This window comes from Balaenoptera acutorostrata, chromosome 2 (genome assembly GCF_949987535.1).
Source record: "Balaenoptera acutorostrata chromosome 2, mBalAcu1.1, whole genome shotgun sequence".
NCBI lineage: Eukaryota > Metazoa > Chordata > Mammalia > Artiodactyla > Balaenopteridae > Balaenoptera > Balaenoptera acutorostrata.
The window spans coordinates 114,647,020-114,664,223 of record NC_080065.1 but is presented as its reverse complement, the minus strand read 5'-3'; the positions used below and the strand labels follow the sequence as shown (position 1 = coordinate 114,664,223).

The following is a 17,204-nucleotide window of genomic DNA, read 5'->3' as shown; positions in this document are numbered from 1 at the left end:
ACTGGAAACAGCTCTCCTTTTTAACAAAGAGTACTAACATATGTCATTTCGAAAAAGAGTCAACCCATACCTAATATTTTTTTTCTTAGAAGCATTTTTAATAGCACAACTTATTGACTCTTATATCATTTAGTAATTCAGTGTCATTATAATATTCATGGCATTATTAATACCTAATTTCCACGTTGCAGTATAGGCAAGAAGAGTGACCGCCAGTCAGCGAGTCAGTAATGATTGACAAGCAGCCGTGAGCAAATTCTGTATGCAGGTTAATGTGCCAGCTGCTGTTGTGCACACAGAACTAGCAGGGACCCTATTTGGGGGAGTGGAAAGTGCCAGTCAGCAGCAAGTGAAGTTCAGAAAATGAAAGCAAGCGTTTAGAAGTCCTTAAGGTAATATGATGTTGCCACAATATCCTAGTGCGTTTCCTTGAGCTTTATAAAAGTTTCAGTGCACAGTATTGCCGTGGAGTATTCTTGAGAAAACAAAACCTGAAAACATAATGTGAAAAGTAGTAACGGTAAGAGAAAGTTTGAGGCAGTGGGTAGTTAATTGCTAAATAATTTCTTAGCCAATAAATGCTGTAAGTGCAAAAGAAAGCCCTGATTATTATAATTAAAATTCGCAAGGAAGTGAGCACTGATAGAGACTTTGAAAGATGGATGGGAGCTAAACAAAGGAATAAGACTGCCCTGAGCGAAGAGAAAGGTGTCAGCAGCACTACAGACGCTGAAAGTGAGGGGGCTTGGGAGACGGTGAGGAGAGCTTGTCTGGGAAAGAGAGCTGAGTAAGAAAGTAGTTGGAGACAAAACAGGAAAGATGGGTTAAGATGAAGATTCTGTTGTTGAGGCTCGTTAACTGCCATGCTAGGAAGTTGCAGGTTGATCCTGAGGACGGTGGAGGCCATCAAGAATTTTGAGTAGCACAGAGACAAAAGACAATGAGGGAAGACTGTTTAAGCGAAATGAGGAAGATCTTCAGACAGTGATACAGAGAGATGGTCAGGATATGCTGTCCTTGGGCAGCACTCTGTGTGATGATGGGTGTTGATTACATGTGTGTGCGTGCATTTGCAACAAATGCTTGAAGGATAAACCAAAACTCCTAAAAATGTTTAACTAGTGGAGGAAGGAGAGACAGGGATGAAACAGTATACCGTATAGTGTTCGAGTTTTAACCACAAAATCATATAAAAGGCGACTGGTGGAACAGGGGTAGTCGTTTTAATTAAAAAAGAATGTCCTAGAAAGAGAAGGTTAGACAATGAGGAAGACAAACTTCACTATTTTAAAGGAAGAAGTAAACCTAGGAGCCACAGTCGTTCTCTTCCTTTCATTTTTCCTAGTTCTAGTTAGTCTTGTATGATAGAAACACAAAAGCAACATGAAAGTATTTTAGGAATAGCAAGAATCTGCAGAATTAATCAAGTGGAACTCAGGTTGGCGCCCAGACTCTCAGCGAGGCAAGTGCAGGCCTCCAGTATCAGGGGCTGATGTCTGAGACAATGGTTTCTATTTACTGAACACCTACTGTCGCTAGTCTTCTGACCTGAGCTAACCTCATCAGGGTTTTCTGGCTGACCCCTTCATTTTTAATGAGCAAAACTCATTCAACAGGAGACGTATTTTTATCAAGGTAAGCCCCACCCCCATCTTTTACCAAGTTTTCGTCACATTGTATAATTAACTCTTAGTTCACTTAAATCAAGTTTAGACTAAATGTCAAGCCATGAAACAAACTCTGAGAAGAGTACCATTATTTTGTTTCAAGATAGATTTATATTTTAATCAGAGGAGACGGATTGCTTCCTCTTCCTCAGTGTGGCTTTAAATAAGACTTGATGTAAATCATCTTCTGGGAGTGTAGCGAGGGCGATAGGAGATTATTAGAGGACTAGACATGTTTTTGTTACTTATGACATGTCAATTCTACAGTTACCAACTATATACCAAGCATTAGAAGGATTTGTCCTAATGGTGTAATAAATATGCTTCTTCTGCCTTTGCCCCTAATAATTCCCTATTTCAAGGGATGATGTGCCTAGACGACTCTCAGTTCTGTAGGGTGCCCCTTTTTATTCTTCCATATGACACATTTCCAACACAGTACTTTCTAAGCACCATGCAATTCAGATATGCAAGGGAAAGAACCTAACTCTCAGCCACTGTCTTCCTTTTGAAATGTATTTTTGGAGAGACCTTAATTGTGAGACACCACGCTACATGTGTCTGTATCTCATCCTGATATGTTTTTGATGCAAAGGATTGGAAGTAGATTATTTACCTCCCCAATGTTATTAGAAGAGACTAATTATAGAATTTATGGAAAAAAGTTATGATTTACTTTCCAATCTTCTCTTTCTGCCCCTCCACCCTGTCAACAATGACATGGTTTCCTCCAACACATCTTATAAGACTGAGTAGAGGTTTCCAGACTTGTGTAGGACAGAAGTTAATTATGTTTATTGAATTTGAAGACCCCCTCTTTAATATCAAAAATGTTTTCAGATCCACACATGATGATAACCCAAAATCTTTGAGAAAATACATAATGGAAAAAAAAACAAACTACTGGATGTTTAGTAATAATTTTAAATGAATTTGTATTTTATTAGTCACAATGGAATCTCCATCAGTGGGAACCATAGTAGTGCCTATATATTATGAGGCATTTTCACTTGCATTGCGGTGTTCAGTGTAAGTATAAATTTGTGGAGTCCTCACAATAACATTGCAGACTCCCAAAATCTGAGACTGGTACAGATTCCTGATGAGCCCCTACTCATTTTTTTTACATATTACCTTATTTTCAGTATGGTATTGTATTTGACACATGAGTTGTTTAGAAGTGTAAGGAGTTTTCCTGGTTTGCAAGTCTTCCATGTTGGCTTGAAAAAGTTTTGTGTTTTCTCCAGTTGTTGGATAGATATGAGATCAAACTTGTTAACTGTACTGTTCAAATTTTCTCTAGAGCTGCTAGATTTTATCTACTGTGTCTGTCAGTTACTGAAAGAGTTGTATAAATGTTTCACCTTGGTAGTAGATTTCTCAGTTTCTCCATGTGGCCCTTTAAGCTTTTGTTTTATGTATTTTGATGCTATGTTATAAGGTGATGAATGTTTAAAAGTATTATATTTTCCTGGTGAATTGAACCATTTTTTGATGTATATTGATTCTCTAAAGTTTTTTTCTTTTCTTCTTGGTCTGTTTCTAAATATTTTCTCTTGGTCCATTTTCTTTCATATTATTTGGCATCACATTTTGTGAGTTGGAGAAGAAGGTTTAAATATATGCCATTTGGATATGTTTCCTCTCAATCTTTCTGCTTCCTTTTGTCTTAAATGTACTTCTTTAAACAGCCTAAATCTAAATTTTGGGGGGCATAGTCTTAAAATCTTTGTCTTTTAAATTGAGATTTAAATTCATTTGTGTTTATTACAGTCACTGATATATTTGTTTTTATTTCTATTTTCTTTTTTCTTCCCATTCATCTTGCTTTTTTGTTACTTTTTCTTGCTTTCTTTTGGATTTATTCAGGCTTCCTGCCTTCCATTCTTCCACACCCCATTCTTTTTCCTCTATTGTTTAGAAATACATAGTTTATTTCTCTGGTTTTAGTGGTTATCCTAGCTGTTTGAAGATGCGTATGTAACTTAAAGCCTAGAATTAATCTGTATTTTTACCCACATCTAAATAATAAAAGAATATTAGAATGGTTACACTTTGATCTCCCCCTTCCAATTTAAAAAATTCTAGTCAATTGTCACTCCCTGTTTGCAACAAATTAATCATTATTATTATTGTTTGATATTTCAGTACTTGTCCATGTATCTAACAATATTTTCCCTCTTTATTCCTTCATACATTTCAAACCTTCCATTGGAATTATTTTCCTTTTTACCTAAAACACCTCTTCTAAAATTTCCTTTAGCAAGAACCTTTTGGTAGAATATTGTCTCTGTGTTTTCCTGAAAATGAACTTAATTTCCCTTTGGTTTCTTGGGGTACAGAATTTTAGGTTGACAGTTATTTTCTCGCAGCATACAGAAGATACGATTCCATTGTGTTCTAGCATCCAGTGGTGCTATTAAGAAGTTGGTGATTGATTTAAATATCATTCCTTAGCCGGTCATCTGTCTTTTCTTTCTAGCTGTTTTTAAGATCTTCACCTTTTCTTTGTTGTTCTTCAGTTTCACAGTGATATGGATAGCTGTGGATTTCTTTTTATTTTTCCTGCTTTGGATTTATTGGACTTCCTAGATCAGAGGTTGTCTTGCAACATCATTAGAAAGTTGTAAACTAGTATCTGTTGACTATTGCCTCCCCACAACTGTCTGCTTATGACACTTTCTAGTACTCTTATTAGATGCAAATTACCTTTTCACCCTCACCTGCATACTTCTTAACCTCTTCCCAACATTTTCCATCTCTTTGACTCTCTGAACAACACTAAAATAATATATTCAGCTATATCTTCCTGCTCAGTAATTCTCTTTTCATCTATGTGCAATACACTGCTTAATATAGTCACTAAGCATTTTATTTCAGTTATGATCATTTCATTTATAGAAGTTTCACTGAAGTCTTTTACATCTTTTCTTTCATTGTTTATGGGCTTGTTTTTACTGTTCTCATTTTTACATTTTTAATTGCCTTAAACAGATTAAAGATTATTTCATTATTAATTAATATTTAATGAATCATCATTAATTAAAAATAATGATTTTCAGAATTGGTTTGACCATTCCAGTATCTGAAACCTGCTGTTTATTCAGCTAGTTTTTGTTCATTGAGCCTTGTTTCTCTGTGCGTTATTTATTTACTTACTTATTTACTGTTAGCTACTCCTTTTTTCCTAGAACTTTATCTATGGGAATTCTTTAAGACCTATGTCAGTATTAAGTTCTCAATTGTATTGGTTTTTGCGAGTTACTTGGCATATCCCTACCTGGAGACCTCTTTATGTTATATTCTTCCTTTGAAGTTTTTCAGAACACAAACTTAATGTTTTGACATCAAAGCTGTCTGTGTGAGAAAGAGCTTTTGGTTTCAGATTTTTAGGAAGAATCTTTTTTTTCCTCCACCCAGCACTGAGGTATAAACAGGCAAGTCTCTTAGCTGCCTTCCTCTACATTAGCCACATAGCAAGGATATAGCTGTTTGGGACTCCTATTTTATGAGGGAGTTTCCTATTACATTTTGCATTAACGAGGTGAATCTGGGCTTTTATATCTTAGGCTCTAGCCCCTTGTGAAATTATCAGAGTTGAAAATCAAAATCTCCAGAGTTTTGCAGAAGCCCTAAAGGGAAAGCTAGGTGTGCACTTACCTCCTAAGATTCCTGTTTTCACTTCATTTTGAGACTCTGTTTTTTTCCTTCTTTGATGTCAGCAAGATGATGTATTTTTTAAAATAATTTCTCGTATTTTATCCAGGGTGTTTCAATTGGGAGAGACACTCAGGGTAGCTAATTCACCATTCTGCTGGAAACAGAACATATATTGTTTTATTTAATTCTCCCATCAACCCTGTTCCATAAAGAAGAAAAGATATGTTACAGAATCAGCAGTAATAATATTTTGATGTAAACCTAGGTATCCTGACTCAAAGCCATGACTCTTCTTTTTTTTTTTTTTCCAAATCTTATGGTACAGCCGCCTCCTTACAGAGCCTTGAAGAGATCAATACATTCAATCTACCATGTAGCCCTTAATGTGTTTTGTAACAGTGATTACTGTAAAGAGCTTAGGACTTTCTTATCTTAATTTACATCCTATTCTTGAGGAGTGTAGCAATCAAGTAAATCTAGGAATATGATACTTTGGGTTCCTGGAATGAATATCCTAAAAACTATTTTCCTGGATCATTCTTGGGAGTAGAAACCTCCCTGTGAAATTATTCCCAGTGACAGCCTATCCAAGCCCAGCTTGTAACGTTTATGAAATGTCTGCAGTGCCTTTAAGTATGCACACATACATCACATTTAGTACTTTGCTCTTGGGCATACTGGGTTTCTTTTGGGAAATGGAAGGCATTCTGATTCTTACATGGAGTACCTTCAAACCAATTCTTTAATTTAACAGTAGCGTAGAAGCAACATGAGGTATACTTTGGACCATTCGAGGAAATAATATATTTATTTTAAACTCAATATCTAGTGTAAAAAAATTTAGGCCTTCCCTATTAATAGCATTATTTGTAATTAATGGTTTCATCTTCGTCAGTGACACGCAGCTCCTGTTTGTTGTGGTACATCTTTCTTCTTGTCACAGACAAAACTTCTTGGAAGCATCTTGATAAAAGTTCAATAATATATAGTGAAACTAGACTTACATTTTTTTGACTCTCTGAATAAAATCCGAAAGTCCTTCCCTCATGGTCTGTGCTGTACATGCTCTTGCCTTCTGTACGCCTCTGGGCTCAGGGACTTCCACCCCCCTTCTGCCTGCTCTTCTCCAGTCACATTGGTTCCTCGTTTTTCACATATGTCAAGCACATCTCCTTCTTTCTCTTTGAACTGCCCTTCTTTCAGGTAACTGTGTGGCTCACGCTCTCATCTTATTAAAGTCTCTTCTCGGATGTCACTGTCTCAAAGGAGCTGTTCTGCTCAACCTTTCTAAAATAGCACCTGCATCAGGTGGATGTTACTGGGGAACAAATAACCACAAAAGTCTCAGTAGCGAACAGCAGTACATGTCTGCAGGTTGGCTGGGTGACTAATTGACCAGTCTAGGCTGAGACTGGGTTGTCGCTTTCCTTCAAGCTCTGGGTCTGTCTGGGTGTGGCTTCTCACTGCAGTGTTGGCTCATATCTGCTTCACGTCTTTCATTTTTGTGTGCCTGGGATATGGCATGGCATAGGTGCTCGGTGAATATTTGCTTGGTAAATAAGTAAAGGAATGAATAAATGTGATAGAAATTCAACGAATGAGTAGGTATAATAGAAATGAAGTAAAATAATTCCCTTCGCTTAGCATCTCCTAACACGTGAAATGATTGATGTGAACTCAAGGTAATTCTGTCATGTCTTCTATTTAATTTTCATATGTTCAGATCAGAGAACAGGCACATGTTTCTCCGGCCTGGTGAATGGTCGCTGTGCACAAGAGCTTCCGGGCAGAATGACAAAAATGCAATGCTGCTGTGAGCCCGGCCGCTGCTGGGGTGTTGGAACCATTCCTGAAGCCTGTCCCATCAGAGGCTCTGGTGAGCTGCCGGCTGCTAGTTCCTCAGGACAGACAGTGTTAGGAAAACTAGTAACAGTGATGTACTTTAGTGTTTCCCTTAAAGACAAGTCATGTTTGCATTCCTATTAGTGTCTTCAATATGACTTGGGTGTTTTTTGTGAGGGTTAGGGTGGCATTGGTTATTGGGATCAGTTTTTATTATATCCATTTTGTTAATATTAGAAAAAAATCCTAAAAACTGATCATTACTTGACTTTAAGCAAGAACTTTTAATAATTGTCTGGAATGTCAGTATTTCAGTTCAGTTTTAAAACCTCCTAATCTTCTATTTGAAGCTTGAATAACAAATTTTGGCCTTCATCTATACTTTATTTCAGGAATCTCCTTAGCTTATAGTGTCCCAATCCTTAAAGATATGTCCTCTCTTTTCTAATGACCTTGAAAATTAAGAATACAAGGGTAGGAAGATAACTCTCATTCACTTTGCTATATTAACTGCTGTATAACTGAAGCTATACTGGGAAATTAAGATGAATGAGAAGTAGTTCCTCTTGTTAATATAATGTGCATAGTAAAGTACAATTAGTGTTTATCACATAAAGGTATGTTGATAATATGTTATTATATATCTTCATGTTATATTATAAATACTATGAAAAATAAAAGCACTTTTTGAAATATGCTTATTAAGATATGTATCTATATGTACTATTATGGAGAAAAAAATTAAAGCACATTCTTCCTAAATCTCTAAGCCATGAAATTCCAAAATCGAATAGTAAAAATTTTTAAAAAGCAGAGTTAATGCATAGTATATAATTTTGGAAACTCATCGTTCCACTAGTAGTATATAATAGTAATATCAATACTCAAACAATTGCTTGAGCTAAATAGTTTTCACTTCTTCTTATATAGTGCCCTAATTCTGAGAACAGTTAAGGAAATAAGGCAATCACTATATTCTTGCTTCTTTTCCCTCAGCTTTGATACTTGGACAAATAATGAGCAGGTTTAAAAGTTACTAAATACTGTCTTCTGTTAAAAATCCACATTAGAAAAAAATTATTCTGAAGCCATATTAATCCCTTAAAGAGAAGAGAAGAGATAGGAAAAATGTGTAGGTACAATACTGATGGAGATTTAAGTAAAACCAAATATACAGAATGAATTACTTAAAGGTTTAATTTTCATCCATTCAAGTAAATTTCCTGCATTTACAGTTATATCTGGAATTTTATGAGTTGCACTTAGGGACATAAAATCAAAATGTATATATAGATAATTCTTTGGTTATGCAACTCAGTTAAAATATGGTATACATATTTTAATTTTTTCTGAAACATCTGTATCTTTTTCTGCCACTGCGAGCATTGAAAATGTTTATTAAGATAATAACTTACTTGTTCATATCATCAAGTGAGGATAACCTAAAATGATTATTACAGTACACAAATTGCCTTTATTACGCAGAAATCCGTTCATTTGTGTTTAACTGAACTTTCTTCTCTTTTAGAGGAATATCGCAGACTTTGCATGGATGGACTTCCAATAGGAGGGATTCCAGGGAGTGCTGGTTCCAGACCTGGAGGCACTGGGGGGAGTGGCTTTGCTCCAAGTGGCAATGGCAATGGCTATGGCCCAGGAGGGACAGGCTTCATTCCCATTCCTGGAGGCAATGGCTTTTCTCCTGGCGTTGGGGGAGCCGGTGTAGGGGCCGGGGGACAGGGGCCCATCATCACTGGACTAAGTGAGTGTTCACTTTGTGCGTAGACTCTTTGGTTTTCCGCCTTAAATAATTTTATAATATCTAACTTTTTTTCCAAAGTATGTTTGTGTGTGTGTCTGCGTGTGTGTGCAGAAACTTATTTCAAGGTCTAAAACATAATATAGTAAAACAGAATCTTAGGAAAGTATTATTTTTATGCTCCATAAACTTTCTACATTGGAGAAAAGAATGAGTGACCCAGGTTCTCTTTGAAAATAGAGATGAGAGCGTGGTAATATTCCAAGTCCAGATGACGCCATTAAAGATCACGTTTTTTGGTTCCATTGTGTTTCATTTGGCTGCTTGCAGCTGCCCTGATCATACACCCTTTGAATTGTTTTCCAGAACCATTTCTCAACTGAGATAAACTGAATAAGTCTTGCTCTGTGCCTATACAAATATGATAATGAAATATCTTTCTTTTCTTCGCCCTCTTTTGTTGAATAACTTGAGAAATTGAGAACTGCCAGAATTGGCATTGGTGTGCTTGACATTTAAGTTCATTCTTTTTAAAATAACTGCTCTTGCTAATAATATTGAATGATGTCCTACAGTGTTATGTTTATTCTTTTTGGCATATTGCCTATTTACTATATCTGAATATTCAACTACAAAAAAAAAAAGAGAAATGGAAAGCATTCAAATGTACGGTAGAACATTCCTGAAATTTTAAAAAGACACCATTATGGGCAAAGTTTCCAGATGTATAACTTAACAAATGCAAGTTACAACCATGCGTCTCAAGAATAGTTTTTAGATTCTCAACATTAAAGTTTTAATAAAATATAGAATAATGTGGGCTTTTGATATGTACACCTAAATAATATACTATTAAATATCCTCTTAAAAATCGACTTTAAGAAAAGTAATCCATGTTGGAATGATGTATATCATTTGTGCTCTAATTTTCCATAGCTATCCTGAACCAGACAATAGATATATGTAAGCACCATGCTAATCTCTGTTTAAATGGACGCTGCATACCTACTGTTTCTAGCTACCGATGTGAATGCAACATGGGTTACAAGCAGGATGCAAATGGGGATTGCATAGGTAAGCTCATGATTCTTTAATTCTTGGTTTTCTAATAGCTTTTAGACTACAGGAACAAGTTGGGCTGAATATGATTTTTAAAAAGTCTTTTGAAGTAAAGCTAATTTCCAAACGGTCTCTCTTGTGTGCATGCCCTTCCGTGTGCTACCTTAACCTACTGCTGAGCTGGACCACTTCAAGACTCCCCTTCCCTTTCTGGTTCTAAATGTTGTGATTTCTGTCTCTGCTTCCCCCTTTCCTTCCTTCTTAGCCGAGCAACACTGGATATACGGTGGCATCATTAACATGCAAGAGAAGGTGGAGATTGGGAGGAAGTGGTTGATGAGTCTCTTTTGAGCATGTTGAGTTTCAGGTGTCTCTGGTACTTAATTATAGAGGTCTCAAGCTAAGAGGAGTTTCAGGACTAGAGTTAGAGATTTAGTAGTCAGTAACATACAGGTGGTTATTAGAACCATGAGGGTGAATATTGTCAGCCAGGCTGAACAACAGGAAGAGTAAAAAGATAACAGGAGTAGTGCAGCTGGAACCCTGTGTACCAGCAACATTAGTAATAATGTTGGAGAGGTGGCAAAATGATCTTGAAAATACATGTCACTGAAGCCTTGAAACGGTATGCTTTCAAGAGAAAAGGAGTGTCACGTGTTAAGTGCAGCAAAAAAATCAAATACAGTGAGGACAAAAACACTACTGTATTTGGCAATGAAGAGAGTTTTGATGATCTTTTAAGGGTAGTTTTAGGACCATGGGGATTGAACCGTTTTGAGGTTATTCTTTTCTTTATTCATCTTATTAGCAAATAATCATGTATGTGTTTTGTAATTAGCATAACCCTAAATACCAGATTTGGGTTCAGGTCTTCTGTTATAAAATATAGATGAGAGACCAGGAACAGAGACAGGTAGTATCACAATTTCCCCAAGTAAAATTAAAAACATCTAAGTGCACTATGACTATGAAAAAATGTAAGCCAAATATGATGCTTTGGAAAAACCGATCATTCTAAACTGTATACAGAGATACAAGATCAGAATGATTAAATAAAGCTTAGCCCAGGGTCCCTATATACAGGTGCACAGGTTTTGCACCGCCCAACTGTAGAGGGTACCATTCACATAATCTAAGTAAATAGCACACCCCAGGGTTGTGCAGGGTATAACCATATGCATCAGTCCTGCCTTAGCACATACTACTTGGTGCTTGTTTAAGTGATAGACCACGTGGTTATTTTTGGAACACCAGGGCATACTGATATATTTATTCTACTTATATGACTTAAGAATGATGTTACTGCCAGAAAATATGATTATAAGTATACAACATACAAAACATCCCCTCTTGCACATACATAAGCAGTTACAATCTATCAAACTGAAATTTGATTGACTATTTTTGTTTTGCTATTAATATTTGCTGTTCATGTATCACTGCATGATTCATCAACCAACAAATAAAAATAGGCCATAAGTTTAATATTTTCTGTAAAAATTAACCAAAGACCTCCATTTAGTTCATGTTAGCACCCAGGTGAGTTTTTAACTCAAATCATTCTATTTTGGAATAGTAAGAAATAATTTGTTTCTGTTGAGCAAAGGTAATCTTACAGCCCTTGAAAATTAAAAGTGTTTTCTAAGTTGGAATAGAAAGTACTTTTCAAGGGTAGACATTTCTTACCCCAGTAGTATCTGAGAATTTAACCATTTTGATAATCAGTGTTTCTCAATTACTTCATTTATTTTAGGAGTTTAAAATCCTTATGAATTTTGCTTAAAAATATTCAGTCCTCGGTGAAAACAGAGGAAGGAATCAAAGTGTACAGACTGTAATATTTAAATTCTGTTCCTCTATACAAGGCAAAACAAAGGTGATCATTTGGAGGTAATAGGCATTGAGACTCAGAGTAAAGGAAAAGCATGAAATATACATTTCAGAATGTGGCAGTGGTCTTTTGTGATGAGCCTAAAACTTAAAATCTTAAAATAATCCTGGGAAACAAAACAAACAAAAAAACAAATGGGATTTTAAAATCATATGGAATTGTGAAGTCACTAATAGTTTTTGGTGACTTTTCACTTCCGAAGAAGAAATAAATAAGTGAACTGCTGTATCTTCTCTGTGTGCTGGAACCTTGGTGAGGTCCCTAAGGGGCTAAGGAAACAGCAATGAATCAGGGCTGTAAATGGCAAAATAACTGGCAGAACTGTCATAGCAACGAGGGACCTTGGGAACAGGTTCTCAAGGGGAGGAAAAGGTCCTGAAAAGTGACCCTGCTTCCCAGAAGGTTTACCTAAAAAGAGGGGGTTGGGTGCATGCTCTCTCATGTTCTTCACTAGAACAGAGCTTTACAATGATGCTTCTAGAAAGATACATCTGTGGCACCTTTCTAATCGTTGCATTTCGATGTTGGGTACACAGAGAATTTAAGGGATCTTCAGCATTGCCTACTGAAGGTAATGTTGCCAGTTGGACAGACCATTAGTTATGCTTGATATGCTTGCTAACGCTCTAAGCTCTGTCTTTTCTCATATTGCTTCATTCCTTCGGCTCAGTGAATTGATTTTATCAACCAAAAGTGTAAACGTGAGTCTTAGTGGGCTGAAGGTGTCTTTGGATGAATTGAAAGAGTATTTAATCCTGTTTTTCTTTGTTGTTTTTATTTGCTATGAGATTTTTTTTTTCCTCCTTTACCAGAGAGGGTTTAATTGCATTCAGTCTGAGTGTATATATCAGTGAAGCTGGTGAGTTTGGTAGAGTACAGTTCCTCTTTTAAGAACATCTGTGAAAGGAATAATCTGTCTATTAAAATGGTAAACCTGTGAATTGACTTTATTGTTGTGTTCTCCAATTTAGATGAAATTGTATATGTTAATGGCTTCTCATGTATATGAAATGGCAAGTCACTATGCCTAACCAGTCAGCCAGGTTTTTAATTCTCCAGCATTCAAAATAATAATTAGTGGGCATTGCTGAAAGAAGATGAATTAAACTTTTTCTAACACTGACAAACTTGATTTCTCTGGGATTTGACTAATCTCCACTGTCTAGTCAGTTGTTTGGTTGTGCAGTCCTTGAATTCTGTGATGGGTTTGCATTTAATCAAGGCTTAGAGAACCTGAAGGAAAGCAGTGATGTTTCTCACACTTGGGACCAGAACTAGTTATTTGCATAAAACTTGGTTTCATACAAAAAAATCCCTGTGCCAATTTTAAGATCCTAAAGAAACCAGAAGCTACTGAATGCAATAGACTTTGTTTTACTTAATTTCCATTTTTTACCCCATCCTGTGTTTTTTACTTCAAAATATTATCCAAGCCTTGATGCATAGTTACATATATATAGTTGAGTTCACAAAAAATAATTAACAAAAAATTCCATAATTTGTCTCTTTTTTAAAACTAGTAGAAGTGTCAACATGTAATATAAATATATATCTTTAAAAATCTTTAATTATCTTCTAACTCTGTACTAAGCTTTAAAGAGGCTATTAACTTGCCCAGATTACTTAGATAATAAGCATTTTCTAGCATATTAGAACTCGTGGCTGTGTCTTTCCCAAGTCTGTGGTTTTAATCATTGTGCATTACTCAAATTGAAAAGTTGTTATTTCTTGATTAAAGCAAATTCCCTTGTACTCTCCAATAGGTGTTATTTTTGTAAATCTCCAGACTGGCCTCTGTAGTTGAAGAAAGGAATTTTTATTCATTTATAAATACTCTGATATTTAGACTATTACCACTGACTGGCCTTCTCTCAAATTTGGGAGGCCTAAATGTACTTTAAACAAACATTTCTAGAAATAGAGTGAAGTCTATAATGGTTTCTTTTGCTACTCACAGATGTTGATGAATGCACATCGAATCCCTGCACTAATGGAGATTGTGTTAACACACCTGGATCCTATTATTGTAAATGTCATGCTGGATTCCAGAGGACTCCCACCAAGCAAGCATGCATTGGTAAGGCAGTTTGCTTTCACATATGATGATGTTCCATGAAATATAGTGACCCAGGCTGTTGAGGTTAAAAGTGAATTTATTAAAATAAGACATGGAATGAAATAAGTGCTGTTACATTATTACAGATTTACTTTATGCTACCCTCAGTGCTCTCTTCGAACATAAACACTTTTTGCATGTGTAACACAGGCAACGTGATATCTGGCTTCACAAAAAAAATTTGGTTTCTCCTCCTTCCCTAGATCACAGCTTCCTTTCTCCAAGTAACATCAGTAGCATTACTGCTCTCTGATTAACGGAGCTTAAGATTTATCGTCGTTTTCAACTACTGTTTCTTTGAACCTCACACATAGTTGGACACCAAATCTAACCTACTCTTTATTCACAGTTTCCTTGCTATGCCCACCATCCTCGTCCAAACCTCTCCCTCACTGCTGATTCATCCCAGAATTCTTTTAGCAGATGACTCTGCTTGTCTTCTTTTTCATTTCCTATTCATCCCCTGGCAGTTACTTGAATCACTTTATTCCAACAATTTCTGTCATGTAGCTCTTAATCCAGATATTCTGTAGTTACTTCACTCTTACTCAACTCCTTGCTGACTTTTTTTTAAATTAATTTTTATTGGAATATAGTTGATTTACAATGCTATGTTAGTTTCTGCTGTACAGCAAAGTGAATCAGTTATATATATACATATATCCACTCTTTTTTTAGATTCTTTTCCCATATAGGTCATTACACAGTATTGAGTAGAGTTCCCTGTGCTGTACAGTAGGTTCTTACTACTTACCTATTTTATATATAGTAGTGTGTATATGTCAATCCCAACCTCCCAATTTATCCCTCCCCCTGTTTTCCCACTTGGTAACCATAAGTTTGTTTTCTACATCTGTGACTCTGTTTCTGTTCTGTAAATAAGTTCATTTGTGCCGTATTTTTTTTTGATTCCACATATAAGCGATATCACTTGCTCTGACTTTTAGGTCTTCAACCACTACGTCAGAAGCAACTGCACCGATAATTCCAGCTGCACTGTCCACCCTCTCCTACGTTCACTGCACATCCATTTCATTTTTCTCTTTCTTTCCCTCTTCAGCTATTATAAGTGAGGGCTGTAAAATTGCATAAACCTATCTATCCAAGAAAAAAAGCTGGTGAGAAATGAAAATTTTGCTGAAGAAGCAACATGATCTTGAATATTACATGTAAAAATAAACTAGATATTTAAAATTACATTTATTGTTTTATTGTCTTTATCTATAATTATTTTAAAAGGCTAATATTTGGCTATTGTTAATTTTCCCAGACATTGATGAATGCATCCAGAATGGGGTTCTTTGTAAGAATGGTCGATGTGTGAACACAGATGGAAGTTTCCAGTGCATTTGCAATGCTGGCTTTGAACTAACTACAGATGGAAAAAACTGTGTTGGTATGGAAATTGCCTGCTCCCTTGCAAAATATTTTTTAAAGGATATACATTTTTATTTGGAACCATATATACTATTTTCATGAAAGCTCACACAACACGTATGTGAGAGTTGTTCAGATGACTTAGGTAAAATATAAATACATTTAACATAAGACTATTAAAGTGAAGAGACAGGTTTTTTGGAAATGTCATAACAAGTGAATAATTTACTGCTTCTGGAAATTTTCTGTGTGGCATATGTTTAATTGTAAGTAGCAGTTGTCCTTTGTAATTATTAGCACCTACTGTATTTTGGATGTCGGGGTTATAACACTGACAAAATAGAAAAGGCCCACCTCCAATCTGGGGAAGCATAAAAATGTGACATATGTGATAATCAAATCTCTAAATTTTGGTCCTGGTGATGTCTAACAGTGTAGTAAATATCAATAAATATCAATACTCCACAGTTCTGTTTGCACAGCAACACATATTTCACCAGCTAACGAAAGTCCAGATCATTTCACTTGCAGTGAGGTTGTCATTGCTTTATTCTCTCATACAATATAAACATCCCCTGAAATCATATTAACTTTTTTGGTAATCAAAATAAAACCCTACTCATGTGGTTTTAATAGAAACTAAGCACAAAGTTTCCTTAATTTTTTTTCTTTATGTCCCTTACACTAAAGGTCCTTCACGTTTTCTACACTATTTGCCCTCAGTCAGTTGGCATTCATAAGAAAAAAAACCCATGACCACATGGCTCATTTATGCAGTAGAATATGACTGGTGATTGTTTGTAGAAAGAGGGGGAACTGGTTTCCTCAAGGCCAGTGGTGTAAGTCACTTTCTCCTCTGCAGATCATGATGAATGTACAACTACCAACATGTGTTTGAATGGGATGTGCATTAATGAAGATGGCAGCTTCAAGTGCATCTGCAAACCAGGATTTGTCTTGGCTCCAAATGGGCGTTACTGCACTGGTATGTATGGCTTTGAGATAGGAAAGTAACCATGATTGAAACCATCTTTTTTATTTGAATCAATCATGCAAGAATTACTTCAGTTTCTTCATGTGGATTTTGTATTATTCACATCTCTTGCTAATTCAGTACGGCAGGTGTCTGAAGTTTCCTAGAAAAACATACATTGTGGTTTATGGAACACTAATATCTTTACAAAAAATAATAATGGCATAGGAAGAATTAAGGGAATGACAGATTGGTTCTAGCAAGTCTAGAGAAGACAATATAGAAATAATTTCTCTCTACTCTTTGCCTCAATAAAAAAGAGGAAGAAAAAAATCTTGTGTTCTCAGAACTAGATTTTCCACTGTCATTCATTACTGATTTTGCATTATATCTTTTCCATAAGCTAATCCATGGATCATTTGTTATTATATGATTACCTAAAAATCTTATATTGATTTCATGAAGAAGTAATTTGAATATTCCTAGCAATTGTTTTGTTTATAAAACCCTTTTGAAGGCCAAGCTCTAGCGATAACTTTAGGAAGCAAAATATATGACTCTTGGAAATAAATAAGACTGTATTATGTTTATACTCACAATTGGAATTTAGTAAGATGGAACAAACTTTGCAGTTTTACTTAAAAACAAGTTATTTACAGTTTTCTTCTTTTAGACAAAATTAACTCCATGAATGCTTTCTGCCTTCAATTATACAAACTTATCTGAATACCAAATAATACTCATAACCAATCCCTGTAATTTCAGAGAAATTCTGGGGACAGTAGAGGGTGAAAAATCAAGACTGATTCTTGTATTTCTGAATAAAAGTAGTTTCCTGACTATTCAGGAAAGGGGAGTTC

At 35.6% G+C, this 17,204-nt stretch overlaps 1 protein-coding gene across 1 annotated transcript in view; it reads left to right on the top strand.

Moving 5' to 3' along the window:
* FBN2 (fibrillin 2) overlaps positions 1 to 17,204 on the top strand; it is a 224,002-nt gene that overhangs the window by 109,506 nt on the left and 97,292 nt on the right. The window contains exons 9-14 of the mRNA XM_057541239.1: positions 7,051 to 7,203; positions 8,698 to 8,931; positions 9,865 to 10,002; positions 13,836 to 13,955; positions 15,265 to 15,390; positions 16,234 to 16,356. Coding sequence (XP_057397222.1) covers positions 7,051 to 7,203; positions 8,698 to 8,931; positions 9,865 to 10,002; positions 13,836 to 13,955; positions 15,265 to 15,390; positions 16,234 to 16,356 — 894 coding nt within the window. The remainder of the gene's footprint in view (positions 1 to 7,050; positions 7,204 to 8,697; positions 8,932 to 9,864; positions 10,003 to 13,835; positions 13,956 to 15,264; positions 15,391 to 16,233; positions 16,357 to 17,204) is intronic.